The following is an 18,047-nucleotide window of genomic DNA, read 5'->3' on the forward strand; positions in this document are numbered from 1 at the left end:
TTGCTCTTCAACACTGATTCCCAAGGGACTTTATCAATCAGGCTCCTCAACAAGCCAAAGTCTGCTCTCCAGAAGTACAGAGTGGCAGTTCTGCTGATCACTCTTCCTTACCTTCTGATAACTGAAAACTCTACCATTTCATGTGCCCAGAATGGCCTCCACCCAGCACATGACCCACCTTTTCTGCTTATAAACAGCTGGTACAGCAGGCCAACTCCCTTACATAGTTCACTCACCAGTTGTGTCAGGAAGTTATCTTTCACACACTCCAGGAAGCTCCTGGGCTGTTTCCCCTCTTCTGTATTGTATTTCCAGCAGACATCTGGTAAGTTGAAGTCCCACCCAAGAAAAAGGACTAGTGATGGTGAGAGTCTGCCTCATCTTCCTGGTGAGTGATCCATAACAGACTCTTACCATGGTATTTGCCTTGTTGGTCTTCACTCTAATTTTTACCCATTAACAACCCTACTGTCACCATCATTAGGCCCTAGACAATCAAACACTCCCTAACATACAGGGCTAGCCCAAAACCTCTCCTTCCTTGCCTGTCCCTTCAGAAGGGTTTATAGTCATTCACTGCAGCATTCCAGTTGGTCACTGATACTCTTCATATGATTACTGGGTTATAAAAGCTAAAAAAATATGCTAGAAGGGCATCTTCGTATCTCTACTTCTTAATTTGAAAAAGTCACGGTCTTTGGAACTTACCTGCACCCAAACAAATAAGACTTAAAATGTTTGTTCTTTTTGAGGTATGTCTTTCTAATGCACAGTAATTAAAAAACAAGAGTCCCATGAAATAAGGCACTACACTTAATTTTCAAACATCTTTGACTCTAGAGTAACTCAGTTGATATATCTGCACATTATGAAAACAAAACACTCAAAATCGTAGGTGCCAAGCCCAGAAGATGCCCATTGCTTCCCAAGGAACAGGACATCACAAAAATTGGACAAGAACAGCACATAAGCTAATGCAATCCACATAAGAAGCAGGGCAAACTTCTGCACACATTTCAAATGAGATACTTGGAAAACAGATTTGGCCTTCAGCTTCTTTGAGAATAATGTTAGTATTTCTCTTAACAAGTTTATATATATTTATATATATATGAGTAAATATTTTTATCACAATTACTTTGTTTATCTACACACATCACTATCTAATGGGAAGAAAAATACACAATCAGTGCAAAATTTTGAACTTCTAGCCCTTCCTCTAAGTGATTACACCATTAGGGCTGAGAAATATCAGTATCTCTTCCCAGCTAAAATAGAAAACAAAACAGAACTTGCTAATGTCAGAATGGCCAGATAATAAGTTGTACAGGCTAACAGGAGAAGACAAAGTGAAACAGTTCGTGCTGAGGCCTTGCTGTCCACAATAAACTCATTTTGTGGTTTTACTTTGGCCTACCCTCTAGACTTGACCTGCAAATTAAATCAGTAGCTGGAAGGCATGAGCTGTGCTTCTGAAGCACATGTAGCTGAGCTTCATCTGAAAGTGCTCCCAGGCCACTCTGATGTGATCCACTGCACAGTAGATGGGGATGATCTGGAGATTTGTTTTCAAAGTCCACTCACAACTGAACTAAAATACTGATATCCTCGTTTGTTCTTCCCACTTCATATTCTCTGCTATTCTTCCCCTAGTGCTTATGTGCTTCAGTCGTTTGGGTTTCTTTTTTTTTTTTTCTCCTCTACATAATTACAGTTTAAGAAGCAGGAATACACAATTTCCTCTGGATGCTGTGTCCTTAACTTCAAGGTCAGCAATCAGTCCACTAAATGAGTTCGGCAGCCATGCTTTAATGACTGTGGTTTAGTAGAGATATAAACCATAACAAGGCCTGCCTCTGTGTAGGGCATTCGAATATGAATTGGGGTATTTGGTTATATTTTTGCATCTGCTACTGACCTTGTACATGTGTCTGTTGTCAAGTCAGCTAATCTAACTGCACACCTCTGCTCTTGCCCTAACTTCATGCCAATCAATTTATTAGGATAGGGACTGCTTCTCATATGAATGTACTGTTCCAAGCAGAATGGATCTTCATTTCAGTTACAGTCTGCAGAAGTTACTGTAGTAGAAATACTAAATGGCCTCCAGAGGACACGACGAAAGGACTCCAATTTCAGAAAACCGATTGCCAAAAGAGAAATTGCTTTGTGCAAACATTTAACTGAAATCTCTTTCTAGGACAGCAACAAATTCAAGACACAGTTCCTGAACCTTTACAATTTTGGATAGAGCAAACAGGATCAAGAGTTACTTTATGGAATTTTATAACTAGCAATAACCCACCATGAACATTTGCTCACTATGAGACAACAACAAAACTCACTGATACTGAGTACAGTATTTTAAAAATGCAGTCATTTCTGTTACTGCTATGGGTTTGGATGAACTAAAGGTAAGCCTGCTTCTGGCTGTACTTAATTTAGTTCAGGAATAATAGGATCTGTGCTTTCCACACAGATTTTTCGGCTCTAATCCTTTTGCAGTGACTGCAGCTGAACTTTCCATTTGCTTGGGCTGCTAAATACTGTTCAAAAGCTTTCCAAATACCTCATGAGTGACCTTATGCCACTGCTCATTTTAATTCCTGACATGTATTCAATTTTCCACTGACAACTAAAGGACAAATAAAATTCCTTTTCTCTCTGCTCCTTTTTTCTTACTATTTACAAAAGGAGTTAATATAGCTCACAGTAAAAACAAACATGGATTTTTCTTTTATAGAAGTAGAAGGTCTTTCTCAGAGACATAATTTCATATCAATGAAATAAATATGAATTTAAGTACAGCCCCAACCTTAAGTAAACAAAGATTTAGCAACTACCCTACAAAGATATTGACTGATTAGAAAACAGCTGTGCAAAATGCTGTCTGTCTCTCAGTCCAAGGAACACAATGAACTTTGGTAACTGTACTGGCTTCTTCTTGGCAAATCTAGCATAAACCTTCAGCTTGCCTGAGGGCAAGTTTACTCTATTAAAAATCATTCCATTTTAATCATATAGCATTTGCAAGATATAAATACAGGATGTCAGGAATACAGGAATCAGATTTAGTGATGCGGCTGAATGTTACAGACAAATGCCGAGAGTTCAGATGGGAGCAGTAAAAATTATAAAAACTTACATATGAATTCTGGGAAAATGGAGGGACTTAATGTATAGTTTAACAAAAAAGCACGTATTACTGCTTATTTCTGATCAAGCAATTTTTAAAACTATAAAAACAATAGTACAGTTGGCACAAGCTTCAGGATAAATACGGATGGGAAGTGAGAGAGATGCAGCAAGATCTATTATTGAGTAAAGAAGAACTACTGTTTGAAGCAATTTCTCTGGCCAGATCCATACCTTTCATAAACCGTTATCATTTACTGCCTGACTGTGAAAATAGAAGAATGTAAGTTTATTCATAGCTTTCAAGAATTATATCCCCAGGCATTACAAATTACCAACAAATGGGATAGCAGGAAGGGACATGTATGATTCATTTTGATGAATCCTAAACACACAATTTTCACCAAAAAGTTGTTTGATTTCCATGAACTTCTTCACACATTTATTAAATTGTGGTATTCAAATAATGTCGGGGTGGGAGGGGTGGGGGCTGGAGACTGAATATGGGTGGTTTTTCCTGCTTTCCTCTTTCACCTTGCAATACTAGATACTGTATTGCAATTATAGCATCATTTTTGGAGGTTAACACTTATTCTGGGGTGCTTCTTCCCCCACAACCCCCATAAATACAATACTATTTCAGAGCAAATATAGTTACTATACAATACCTGCGTGGTGTGCAGTCCTCATATGGAGGGACAATGACGACCTTCACTGTTACTGATGTTCTGAGAAGATCAATCATTTGCTCGTGGCTCAGCGTGGCTACAGCCACCTTGCAGATTTCCACCAGCCGGCTGCCCTGCCTCAGTCCCGCCTGCCACGCGTAGCCATAGGGCTCAACGTCCGCCACAATGCCTTCATAGTTCACGTGGAAACCCAGTTGGCCCAGACCATTCCTACGCAGAGTCATTTCCACTGTTTCACAGCCCTTAGTCACAAGCTGTGAATTGAAATGAAGACAGAATTTAAGGCACTGAGAGAACTCCAGTGCTAACAGAGGTTTTAAGCACCCCATTTTTGTACAGTCAACCAACTCCCAAGACAATGGTGGGACACGATCAAAGACTATATTTTGCAGACCCAGGTTCATAATCAACTGAAATGGATCTTGTCTCACAAACTAGTATATTCAGTAGAATCTGATTAGCCAAATTCTGCCTTGGAATTTTTACTGAAACCACATGAATTTTAGAAGGTACATGGCAGCACACAATAGAAAAACACATGGAGTTACACAAGCATCGCTATCTTTTACAGTTTAGCAGCCAAACAACCACTCTACATTTCTTGTTGTTTCAGTAATCTGCAAGATTACTTTCAGTCAGAATGTGGTGGCATGCAGCTACCAAGCACAGTAAACTGGGGTTTATGCCAACTCTTTTATGTCCCATGACCATGAATATCATCAAAAGCAATTTAATAGGGTCTAGGTTTCCTTTTTTCCTGGTCATTATACAACTACAGTGGTGAAATAACAGGAAAGACAGTGAAACTTAACACATCCTTTCATAACTTTACTGGAAAAAAAAAATTACATGGACAGATGTCTTATAGAGAGATCCCATGATTCACTGCATTTTTAATTTATCACATGCATTCAGAGAATATCTGAAGGTTGCAATGGGGATTGAGACTGCAACCCTGCTAGCAACATACTTAATCTCAAAGATATTGCAGTTTTGTTTGAAACAAGATACAACAAGTCTATAAAACAGAGAAAGGGGAGAGAAAAAAAGAAAAGAAATAATGTGACAATTGTGTATTTGTTGTGTGGCAGCAAATTATGCATCTGAAGGACCTGTTGTTTTGAATATATTGAGATGTTTCTGACACACACACAACCCACTGAGGTTGGCCGTTATCAGATAAAAGTGAAAGCAATATCTCATTTTGAGAAATAAGAGCAGGAGAGTCCTTATAGATTTTTTGACAAAAAAATTAAGTTTTAGGGATCCCAGGCATTATTTAAACTGAAGCTTTACTTGGCAGCTGTGTGAGAGAAGAAAGCAAAGAAGGGGAACCAAACAAGAGAACACATTCTAACCTCCAGCCTTTTGACGATCTCTTTGATATCATCAATGTTGCTGATGAAGCTCTCCAAAGAAACACATTCACCTCTCTCATAGAATATTTTGATATTTGTGTCCGTTGAAGTCCACCCTATCACATCTCGACAGGAGCAATTGAACACCACGCTTTTTGTGTCCTGTTCAATGAGGACTACAAACTCATTAGAGATGCCTAGGAGACAGTCTATTTCCATACCCTTGCTGTAGTCCTTTGCATGGACACTCCACACAATCGCACCAGAACTATAGATCTCTGCTCCCGGATAAGGTTTGGACTTTTCTTTCTTTTTTGAAGCAAGTGAGATGAATGGGAACTTGCCAGAAGGGTCAATAGGTGTGTTGGTGACATTCTTCTCTGCCAAGTCTTTCAAGTACTCTTGACGGGTCCTGGTGGCCATTGCGCGAAACTTTTCTGATTTATGAGCAGCATTCTCTGCATTAATGACTTTGGCTAGTAAGAAGTCCCTGAACACATTTGACTTAGGAAACGTAACACCTTTTGGAATAGGTGGTCCAAAGGATGGTACATCTCTGGATCTCGTCACAGCAACACTAAATGAAATAAAAGAATAAGGAGAAAACAGTGTTTCACTCTGTACAAATTCAGCAGTTTCTACTTACAGAAAATACATTCTTTTTTTTTCAAAAGCCCTCAAATTTTTCTTTCCTTTTCTCAGCAATATGCCTATATTTACATACTAATGTTACCAGTGTGGAAATTACGCCCCACTTATTGAATAACCAGAAGGTCACTTTTTTTGAATATAGAAAATTTTGAGTCATTCCCACTACCACAGCTTAAAAAGAGCTTCAAGTGCAAAACTATAGGTTTCCTGGACTGAAAACCTCACTAGCTGATACTGCATGCTAGTGATAGAACCAAACTCCAAGAATACTAGAAATAAGAAATTTTTCAGAAGTTTGGAGATACATAGTAGGAATAAATACTTTCTTTTTCCTTTCCTTTCCTCCTTTAATTTCTGGAGCAAGTGACAGACCGACAATAAGATTGCCTTAAGAAATGGGGACAAGTTTAGCTATTCTCAATTGCCAGTTCTCATTTGATATTAATCAGATGAGCTGTTTGGCATCACCAAAGATTTGACATTCCAATACAGTACCGTTTACTTGGCAATTTGTCCTAAGAAGAGACTGACAACTGTACTTTGATAGTTTTGTGACAAAAAAGGCTCCAACAGTTTAAATGATTTACCACATATTTATAAGTAGGTCTAAAAAAGCATTAATTAATTTTGGCCAAAACACAGAGGTAATGGAGACAAAGAAGAACAGGATGAAACTTGATCACATTAGAAAAGTATTTATCTGAAAAGTTTTTATCTGAATCCTTTAACATAATCAGGGAAATCCCCCCAAAATACCAGGAACCGAGACTGCAGAGTAAATCTTTCAAGAGAACACACCGGAACACCAGAAATAAAAATGAAGTCACCCTTTCTCTAAGCATATCCTCAGGTTTTGAGTGGTGGGCTGTTTTGTTTGGTTTTGTTGTATCGAGGGGTTTTTTTATTTATAATTTCTGGCAACTGATCCTTAGAGATGTCATTATTGTCACATTTCTTCCAAACGTATGCCAGTATATCTAAAAGTATGCAACAGGGGGTGCTCATGAAGCAACTATCTGACTCATGTTCAGTGGTCCTAAAGAGTCTGTTATTAAGAGGTGGAAACCCAAGTATTAAACACAATTACTGGATACAATGAAAAAATTCCAGTAAGATTTTGTTTGATTCCATTTTCAGTATCATGAATCACAGGGCTAAGAATTCAATCTTTAACACATGCCTGAGAGGTTTTAAGAAGTGAGTGATGCCAACAGAGACACCAGACTTTTCAAATATTTTTTATCTTAGTTAGGAGGGAGAATCACTGGCCAAGAGAGTGCTTCGATTTATTCCTTTTATGTAGTTTTCTAATATAAATTCCAGTACATTTTTATGCTATATGGTTTCCTGTTTTGTCTAGAATTATGAATCTATGAAACGTCTCCAGATAATTCAGTGAAAAAGAGGTCAGACTTCAAAAAGTTTCCTAGAAAAACTTTTCATAATAGAATTCTATAAATTTAAATCAAGAGTTTGCAATGAGAGGACAGAAAAAAAATTTTAAAGACATTACATTGGTCATTTAATGTCCTGGTGATCTCCTGTATCACTCACAATTATTTTTCCTACCTCCTCCTCCTCCCCTTAAAATTCAAGCCTGTACTATCACTAAAGTCCAATTACTATTAAGCAACCAGTAAGATTCCACCCCTTGTAGTAGTGAACACTTGAAAAATTAGGTGATTCAGAAGTCTGAGGATCAGAAATATAACCCTCATAATATTTCAATTTATTACTGTTTAACAAGTATAAACCTTTCCCATGTCTTTTAAAAGAAAGAAATTGAAAATATGCAGTCATTTTACTTAAAATAATAGCCCAAAGCAGATTTTTTTTATTTTGTCATATGCAATTCAAATGGAAAATGCACCTACAGCCCTCGTGGATGCATTATCTACCTTCCCTTTACTTCAAAATCATTTTCTGTACACAGCTGAAACGTATGTCTAAGAGTTCAAGAATCAGCTGTGTCCACATAAATTACGTAACAGTTGAATTTGTCAGTAAGTTGCCTAAAAATGCATGCCAACATGAACATTCCTACTCCAGGAGAGTTAATACATGTATGAAGGTCAGAATCAATTCCAGAAATGCTGTGTGAACTTCAGCAAAACTTCTGAGGAAGAGCCTTTCAATCTTTTACAGGTACTTGAAAAATAATGAATACACCAACTCAGAACTCTGCAGTCTTAGATTTTCGTCTAACTAAACCCTTTTATATAAATAAAATACTTAACTGAACATTTGTATTTCAGTGAAAACAAGTTAATTCTAATTTCAAGATAGTTACTCTTCTAAATCCATTGCTCTGACATTTCATATTTTAAATGAAAAAGCTTTGTAGAAGTTTTCTGGGAGCAGTCAACATTTAAAAATAAAAACAAGAGTCCAGGATATAACAAAGGTAAAAATTTTCACTGATCGTAGAAGGATGTGTTTGCAACAGATGCCTGTAATTTGGTTAAAAAAATTATACTAAAAAGGAATCTCAGCTTGTAATTCTTCATTATATCTTACTATCAATTACTATTGAGAGTAACCAACAGAAAATTACCATTTTCTCTTTTAATCATATTGACTTTAAGATCACACTAAGACTAATTTTTTTGGTTGCATAATTCTCTGTAATTTCTTTGTTGGAGAACAAGAGATGAGAAATTAAGATATTTCAGAGACCTTAGCTTCTTTCTGAAAGGTTAAGTCATACTTTTTAACTGTCATTATTTCAGAACATGAGCTCAGACAACCAAATTATCTGAACAAGAAGTAGGGGGTTTTTTGCTCTTTGTTCTATTTCTTTCAATGCAAAAATATTATTCTATCCTCCCCTTAATAAAGAGAGTAAAAAGGAAGTAAGAATGCAATTTTAAAATAATTTGCAAATGTTTGATACGCACATGTATGTGCACATGTGTGTGTACACACATACTGACCACAGTAATTTCCTCACTGGGTGCATTTCATTTACATATTCATACTTTTAAAAAAGTGCTCCAAATTCACATTACCCAAAATCTCCTTGACCCCTATCTTTCATTACGTTTCCCTACTGAGAATTTAAGAGAAGAACAGCTTCTCTGACAACTCCCTTTGCACTCAACTCCACGTTTTCAGTGAACCCAGCAAGAGCTACCTGTAACAAACGCTGTCAGTGCAGGGACCGTGCACTCTTACAATGACAAAGACATGCTGGAAGTGGGATCGAATGTTCTTTGGGCTGAATGGTTGTGCTCCAGGCTCCTGGAAAACTATTGTCACAATATCATTTCCAATATGTCGTTTCCTCAGAAGCTTTAACAAACAACAAAAAAAAAGCATAGTTTAAAACACAGACTTTTCACAAATTTCCAATTATTTATTTCTCATTATTTTAAAGTACTGTTGTTCAATTTCTTCTCCCAAATGATACTTCAAGCTGAAAACTGAAATAATTGAGGATTTATGTAACAAATACCAAAACTGCTTATTCATTTCATAAATTTCAGGCATGGAGGTTTTCCTAACAATTTCATTTTCATAAGCAGCATACAGGAAGCACTTGTAAGGGAAAATTTTAAGCTAGACAAAAGGGGAAAAACAACAACAAACCCTGCTAGTATCAAGAGTAATCAGTGACACATGGAAGAAGGAAAACATTCCTCACTTCACACTTTTTTACAAAGCAGAGGTAGGCTCAATTTCAAGTTGAAAATAGTTGTCATTGTCCTTAATGCACTTCATAATAATTTTCTGGTACGCTTCTTTCAGTAAATACAAGACTAGAGTAGAAGACAAGGTAAGCTACCAAGTAGTAGAACAATTAATGTACCAAAGCAAAGTAAAAAGAATTCTACGTTAACTTCTATTGTAAAAGGAAATTTCTATTTTATTTGCAGAAGTACAAAGCATCCTTTCCAGAACAAAATGCATATAGAACTTTCACAACACAATGATTTAGAGTTAAACAACACTAAGGTACTCAGTGTAACAAAACAGATCAGCCTACATAGCTCTTCAGTATAATACAGTTAATAAAAAAAGAAAAAAAAAAAAAGGAAAACAAAAAGGGACTTTGACAAAAGGATTTTGACTCATGTCTTCTTGTGTAGCATGCTGGACCACCTACTCATTATCTGATTCTGTGCACATAAGAATTTGCTGAATGCAATCCTTAAAGGGCGATTGACTTAACTGGTTTAAAAGGTTTAAAATAATTTAAAATCATCAAGTACACTTTGAGATGAGATATGAACTATTATTTATGTAACACGGATGTGCTACTGACATTATCGAATATTGTTTAATACGTAAATGCATAATGGTAATGCACAGTTAAAAAGAAAACAGTCCAATGGAGAAAAATCTACCTATGATGTACCTACAATGATCTGCTTTGCTCACCTCCCTAACAAAAAGATGGTCACTTTTACTTGTAATTCCTTAAGTGTTTTCTTTGCTAGTAACAAATGAAAGTTGTCATAAATACTCAATAGTTCATCTTCTCCTGAGAAGGAGGAAAAAACAATTCTAGATAGGCATAGCCTATCTTACCTGTTGCTTGTTGTTTGGAGTATATGGCAACATAGTAGAAACGTGGAACATGATTTCATAGTCCTTGTATGTTGTGTATAGAGAGTGAGTACCTGTTGAATCAGCTGCAGTTAAAAAGACAAAATAAAAGCATTATTTAAAAAAAGAAAAGTTTAAAAAGAAAGCGTCATTATTATCGAAGAAAATCATCAGCCAAAACAAGAATTCCTATTCATCCTCAATCCTAGTTGGTATATCAGCAAATAAGAACCTACTCAGATTTTATTCACCTGTCAAAGCAAATGCTGCATATAGAAGGCCTGTAGAATTCTGCATACTTTTCCCAAAGAAAAACTTGTTTAGGAACAGGGAATTTATACCAGGAGACCCTGAAGAAAGCCTATTTAAGCACAGAAAATGATAACAAAGTCTGAGATAATTTTCAAGCACCACCCAATGTCTTGGAATAAAACTGAACTGTAAGGAATGTGAAAACAACTTCAGAATAGAAGGGAGACAGATAACGCAAAGTAATATCAGAACAGGTTCTCTTAAACATCAGTATCAGGGTTCTAATGAAGTCAGATAAAACCTTCACTAGAACAGGTGCTTTATGGACAGAAACCATCAGAACTCTGAACAGGATGCTAGCATGCTTCTATGGAAAAAGCCCACAACAATGACATTATGATGCTAGTATATTAATCCAAGGTACTCTCACCTGTTTTGGGTTCTGGCCACCCTATTTTAAAAGTTATAGAAGAAAGAAAAGGGATCCAGAAACAGAGCACAGAAATAATTATACGTGGATAGAGAGACTTCCATGTGGAAAGAAAATGATAAAAACTAGGATTATGAAGTTCAGAAAATAAAAAAGAAGAGGGGATATTATTGAGTTTACAAAGTATTGGTTGAAAACAACACTTAGTTACACGCAAACTGTGAACTTCTGTTTTTACTTTTTCTTTCTTTCAAAGAAGTGACCTTGAAAAATGTTCCATTCATTTAAGTAGTAACACATTTAAAGATGAAATACTGAGTATATTCTATTAAATACAACTACTGTCCACAGTGCAAAAAGTCTGTTTTCAAACAGAATTTTAAAAATAACTATCTTCATATATATATATATATATATATATATATATATATATATGGGAAAAAAGCATCCTGGTTATCTGAAGTTATATAAACATGCTGCTAAATTATATAATCCCTAAATTTTATAAATAGATAACATTTATAACAGCATATTTTAAAAAGCTGTTAAAAACTACACACTGGGTTTTTTTATTAGCAGAGAGATCATGATATTAAGAAGATAATAGCTCTGAGATTTCTGAGGCATTTATAGTAACCTAAATATACAGTTTATTCACCCAGATTTTGGGGACAACTTTGAGAAGTTTGTTTTCTGTCAGATTCAGAATAATAAAAAGAGGTAGCTTTAATGTAAATGAGAAAGCACAAAATCATCCATAAAATAAAATGGGAAGTCTTCTACATTAGAGCTGCATAAGATTTTTCCACTTCCAGATCATCTATATAGAACAAAATTAAAATCAGAAAGAAAAGATTCCTACAACCTTATAAAAAAACAGAAATTCTCAGTTAATGTTTCAAGGAGATTACGCTCTCTTTTCCAGTATTCAACATTGCCAGTAGGATAAACTAGATAACTGCTAAATATTTTCTTTTTAATGCTAATTAGAACAGCAGGACAACTGAAAGGGAATCATTTCATTGTCCACTCTGTTCATAGCAGCCTCCATCCTCTGCCTGATCACTGCAATGCACACTAAAGGAGGCAGATGCACCTGAAAGTCACCTAGACATCAACATAGTTTCTTACTGGCTTTGTCTATCTGTAAAGATGCTAATTTATACATCATCTTTCATAAATAGGGCATACAAAAATATCACAAATAATTGGAAAGCAGGAGCAGATGCGAAAAGACAGAGAAGTGAGTGAGACACACAGGGGAAGTAAGGTCCCCCAAAGCAGGGAAAGGACCCAGAAGCGGTTGGGGGGAAAGAATGAAGCCATTCTGAAAAAAAAGTACACTAGAACATCTAAATATTCAAGCCAAACTTTCAACCTTCCCGTATGGACTTCATTTCAGGCAGAAAAGGATTCTTTCTCAGAACAGCACTGATCCTGCAAACTACATAGTCAGGCTATGATTCAAATAACACATAGCACATTTAATAATTCCAATTATTTCCAAGTACTTCACAGCTTTAATCTCTCATTCAAATCTAACTACAAACAGAAGCCTGTATCCACTACAGACTGTGCATCTCTCTCAGCATTGCGATTTCTTTTTTCTTTCAAGTAAAGTGTGCTTTTTCTGAAGTACAATACAGTAACTACAGGTGTTTGCTTTAAATCAAATCACAGCCACTGCAGTAAAATCCAGGACTGTGCACTGGAATAATAGCCATCATTTCAAGGTCAGAACTGTAAGCCAGCACTGCAATCCACTTCAATTTCCTTCTAGTTAACAGAGCCCGAGGGATCTACAAATTCATTAGCACCTTATTACACTGAAGACATCCTCTCCTGCCATTAGTTTATGATGCCTTCTCAGCTTTGCTCCATTACTGGACTTGGCTACTTAGCTTGAGACATTATCTAATCTTTTTTTCCTTCCTCTTTAATCACCTTAAATCTACTTTAGTCTTCTGTCCTTCCAATGATTCTCAGCTACCTTCACAAGGATTGTGTTAACAGACTCACGTTGAATGTTTTTTCCAACACCAACAGGGCTCAAAATTGACTGACACCACCAGCAAACTGCTGACAAATTCACCTCACTGAATCTATGGGACTTTGTCAGCTGCTTCTACAGCAGCTTAAAACAACCTCTGCACTAGAAAACTGTATAAAAAACATTACAAGTAAAAAATCTAACTCACTGTTTCAAAGGAAAACATTGCAAGGAATTCTAGGAGAACAAAAAATAAATTATATTGATAAGGTATGACAGCCATTGCTACAAACTGCTGCAGGGTTCACACTTAAAAGCACGAGAACAAAAATTTTCAAAACTTCATGTTGCTCTCCTATACCTTTGCTGTCAGCAGCTGTCAAAATTGCTCTTCTTTGTGTCATATACAAGGATTACAGTAAGCACTCATGTTTAACTTCTGTAGTATGCAAGTTATTTTCAGACAGAATTTCTGAGGACAGAATCTTTTTGTTTGTAACATACAAAGTACACATGTAACACAAACACAGAGAAATGTAGAGAGGCTTTCCTCCATCCCTATTGCTGCTTCTTAAGCAGTTAAGGAACCCCCAACCTCCTTTGGTTATTGGTCTCCCAGCAAATGTCGCAGACCCAAGAGTAAGTCCATTCTTATTTCCACATGGTTGGAAAGATGTTATACAGCATAAGTTAGAAAAGTAATCTATCTGTATTATTTAATCATAAACACTGAGTTTTATTGACAAACCCATAAATGAAATGTCAATTCAAAGTCCATTCATTCCCTAGATTTTTTTATCTATTTAATAATTTATATTCTGTTTTTATATTCTTCTCATGTTTTAGTCAGAAAGTCATGCTATATATAAACCTCTAGTACAGAAACCTATCATTACTAGCTAAGCTTATAATCTTGTCAAATAAACTCCCACAACTCACATTAATCAACTTCTCTCATTTCCTGCATCAACCACACTACCACTCTGTTGGACATACATGCCAAATATTACCACAGAATAGATTATGTCCTAAGTCAAAAGGGACTCACAAGATCATCAAAGTCCAACTCCTGGCCCTGCACAGGACCATCCCCAAGAGTCACACCATGTCCCTGGGAGTATTGTCTAAATGCTTCTTGAACTCTGTCAGGCTTGGTGCTGTGATCACTGCCCTGGGGAGCCTGTTCCAGTGCCCAACCACCCGCCGGGTGAAGAACCTTTTCCTAATATCCAATCTAAAGCTCCCCTGACACAACTTCAGACCATTCCCTCCAGGTCCTGTCACTGGTTACCACAGAGGAGAGATCAGTGCTTGCCCCTCCTCTTCCCCTCACAAGGAAGTTGTAACTGCAGTGAGGTCTCCCCTCACTCTCTCCAGGGTAGTTGGCCTGCATACATTCTGTGTAATCATATTTTATCCAACCCTGAAAGTTGCTGACACTAAACACATCTGTTTACAGGAATTAGTCTCATTCATAACACATTCTTAAGCATCTTAATAGCTGAAACCCCTCAGTGTCAGAACTGTATTTGTTTGGTGCTATTTCTGAAGTTCTGCATGCCTACATTATATTGGTTGTTACATATATTATTTCACTCTTTAAATTTTTTTTTTTATAAAATGAACACATTCCTACTACTTCGGAATTTTGACTTCCTCCGCAACCCAACATCTTTTTTCCAAGTCTATTCTCTTGTCTAGCATTCAAGAGAAAAAACCAGCACTTTTTCATAATGTTTTTGCTAAACAATCTGCTTTTCTTTGGCCTAGATCATGGAAAGTGGATGTCAGCAAACCCTAATTTTCTTGTTTGAAGATGCAAACTTAATGGGCTATGGCTTCTCTTGTTGCAATTAAGTGTGGGAAGGGACTGTCTACTACGAACAGGACAGGGAAAATAAAAGTAAATGAGTGCCAAAAAAAACCCCCAACATAAAAGAACTGAAAGCATTCAGAGGTGAAAACCTGTTCTTATCACCCATTCATGAAAAAAAAAGCTTTAAAATTCAGAAAGCCTTATTTAAAGTAGGTAAGCTTCGTTTTAAAGTAGTAGGTTTTTGTTACATTCCATCAGGAATTTACCTCCTGCTTACAAAGGAAATTCATATTACATAGTAATGCCAGTCAACTACACTGAGTGAGTCCTCTATCCCTTACAATAACAAATTTTTTTACTGCAATTAAATTATCCCTGATTAAATTCCTCTTTATGGGGCACAACTTAATTTCTGGTTCTCTTAGATTCTTCTGTTGTAATTGGTTCTAAGTCATTGTGTCCTTTACCTGATGCTGCTGAAGTGCTGGCATTTGCTGTGCCACAAAGCTCTAGAAAGGCATTCTCATTAGTCTGATTAGAATTAGTGCACGTGTTTGTAAATGCACAGTGGGTGCACCCAAGTAACACAAGCTACGTCTTTCTTTCTAAATATATGAATTGTTGTTACCTTTTCACTCCAGTGATTTGAGTAGTCAACTGAAGTGTGGGAAATGGTTTTAAATCCTTCTGCTGTGTAATGGGAGAGGGCTGGTAACTCACCAAAACCTTTCCTAATCAATATTTAGGCTCAGGTGTATTGCAGTCAGGTTTTTTCTTGACGTTGCTTTTACTTCTCAGTTCAAGAGGGGCTGGAAGTCTGCTGTTCAATAGTTAGAACTTCCCCTCGTGGGGAAGGGCTTGTGCAGGCTTCTAGACTTTGCTCTAACATGGAAGTCCTATAAGTTCATTAGGAGATATGGATTCTATTAGTTGAAGACTGATTCCCTCTTACAGCAACTGCATGTTGAAGAAATCTCCACCTGTTTTTATGTTTTTGGATGTAGCTATAAATGACTTGCTGAGTGTCCTAAGAGTCCACACGAGAGTGGAGAACTTGCCTGCCTCATGCGGGAACTGTACACAAAGCTCAGTGAAAGTTCTTTATTGCTCACAGAATCTTTTGTCTTATTCCTTGTATCAGCTGCAGGGAGCTTCTCCACAAAGCAGAAGCCAGGTCTAGTGTTACCGAGCTGATCTCATCTACCAGTTTAAAATACTGAGAAATACAACTAAGTGAGGGGGAGGGAAATAAAGTATGCATTACAACTAGAAAAATAAAGCAAAATGACTGAAGTTATAATTTGAAAGATCACTGTGATGTTTATGACTTTAAAGTGATGCCCATAAACTTCCTAGTCACTGTAGGATAGGTGACATTTTCAAGCTCTAATTCCTATCTAAAGTCTGCAGGCTGCCAGGAGATAGACTGCTTTGCCTCTGGTAATTCTAGAAATAAACAAACAAAACTTGAAGAGTAGCATCTCTTTTCCACAGTGGCACTGGCAGAGATCCAAAGCTAAAGCCCTTGAAGGATGGAATACACTTCAACAGGATTTCAGTTAAAAGGATGCATGAGATTTCTCCTTTTAAAAAAATAACTCTGTTATGGATACTTACCAATTACGCCCCTAATTCAAAAAAATTTCTAAGAACAACAACTGTTCTGAAACAGCTTTTTGCTAGAGTAACTTTACTTTTCTAAATTTGCATCAATTAAAAATACTGTGAAAATTTTCAGAGTACATATACAAATCAGTTCACCTTCATCCACAGAAAATCTTTCCATGTGTCTTAGGTCAATGCAACTGCTTTTCATAGGTTATAAAGTATTGTCAGAGGTATAGAAACTAGCCAAGGAGCCTACACAGACCTGACCTTTCTTACGAGTCAATGAACAGACACTTGTTTTAAGCACGTCTTTGCAATCAATTGTGCTGACCCTGAACAGAATTCTTAAGCAGGAAAATTTCCTGAGTAATGAGACTGCAAAACCTATTTTAAGACAGCGATCTCTAGCAGTAGAAGAGAACAGGGCTGTAGCTCATTTCCTAGCTGTAAACCCAGCTATTTCTACAAAACCTATAAACCTAAATCGCAGTAAAAACCACAATCTCCTTCTTTGCAGGTCTTTCCATGTTTGGGTCAAGGCAAAAAGACTGATTACTCAGGGTAGCTATCAAAGAGGTATAGCCTCGCTGTATTCTGCTGTTCACATATTCTCCACATCTGAGATGCAGCTCTTGTGACCATCTCTGGTCTTTAGCATTTTGCCTACCACAAGGTGGCTTTTTTGGGGTTGTGTCCCCAAAGCACCTTCTCTTTCACCACATCCAGTCTGTGTTTTGCACATTGGCAGAAAGAAAACATAGCACCACCAAGATCAGTCACAAAAGTTTGCTGCCATCGTTCACATTTACTGGTGTCTAAACCTACTCATTAGGAACTCCTGCATACTGTGTAGTCCTACGTTTTCTCAGTAAGCCTGCAGACAACATAATTCAAAAGACTGCAGACAATTTAAGAGTTCCTAAGCAGTCCTAGCTGATGAGGCCCCGTGCATATGAGCTTGCAAACCCTGACTGAAACAAAACGTAGGAAACTCTTCATGAAAGCAGCATTTTCCACTCAAGATGATTATCCTTCCTCTCCAATCACAGTGAAGTGTTCACATAAGCCTTTTTGTATTTTTAGATACAGAATGGAACTGGGTAGGTCTACTGAGCAGTGTGAAAACCTGAGCAATGTGATCTGCCAGTTCTCAACATAGAGGAGAAATTTTCATTACAAGAAGACAGCTCTCAAAACTGGGAGAGATTCAGTCAACTAAAAGTTCATGTTTCCATTCAACAAGGCCTAGACTGTAGTACCTGAACTCAAAACCTCACAAAATCCTTTCCTTGAGTTGGAAGCAACAAGGAAGAACTCAGAAAACTTCTGGAAAATTTTGCTGCTTGGAAGAAAATGCAAAATAAGTACTTAAAAGACAGTTACAGCTTTCATGGGTGTATCTGAGCATATGAATCAACTCTTAATCATACAGCATCTAATATAATGGCCAGTCTCTTCGCGAACGAAGAACCGGGGAAGGTCTTTACACCTTCCAGCCTGCGCATTGGATTTTTCAGGTGAGACACAGTGTGCGCGGAACTGAGCCCACCCTTTAATCCTGAGGTTCATC

General features: G+C 37.0%; 1 protein-coding gene across 5 annotated transcripts in view; it reads right to left on the reverse strand.

Moving 5' to 3' along the window:
- Positions 1 to 18,047, reverse strand: part of SIPA1L1 (signal induced proliferation associated 1 like 1) — a 216,420-nt gene that overhangs the window by 38,767 nt on the left and 159,606 nt on the right. For all 5 annotated transcript variants that reach the window (XM_027879658.1, XM_027879657.1, XM_027879661.1 and 2 more), the window contains 4 exons: positions 10,364 to 10,467; positions 8,967 to 9,124; positions 5,183 to 5,759; positions 3,804 to 4,078 (listed from right to left, as the gene is read on the reverse strand). In XM_027879658.1, coding sequence (XP_027735459.1) covers positions 3,804 to 4,078; positions 5,183 to 5,759; positions 8,967 to 9,124; positions 10,364 to 10,467 — 1,114 coding nt within the window. The remainder of the gene's footprint in view (positions 1 to 3,803; positions 4,079 to 5,182; positions 5,760 to 8,966; positions 9,125 to 10,363; positions 10,468 to 18,047) is intronic.

This window comes from Empidonax traillii, unplaced genomic scaffold, assembly GCF_003031625.1.
Source record: "Empidonax traillii isolate 1590-97213 ecotype Southwest subspecies unplaced genomic scaffold, ASM303162v1 scaffold56:size2478089, whole genome shotgun sequence".
Lineage (NCBI taxonomy): Eukaryota > Metazoa > Chordata > Aves > Passeriformes > Tyrannidae > Empidonax > Empidonax traillii.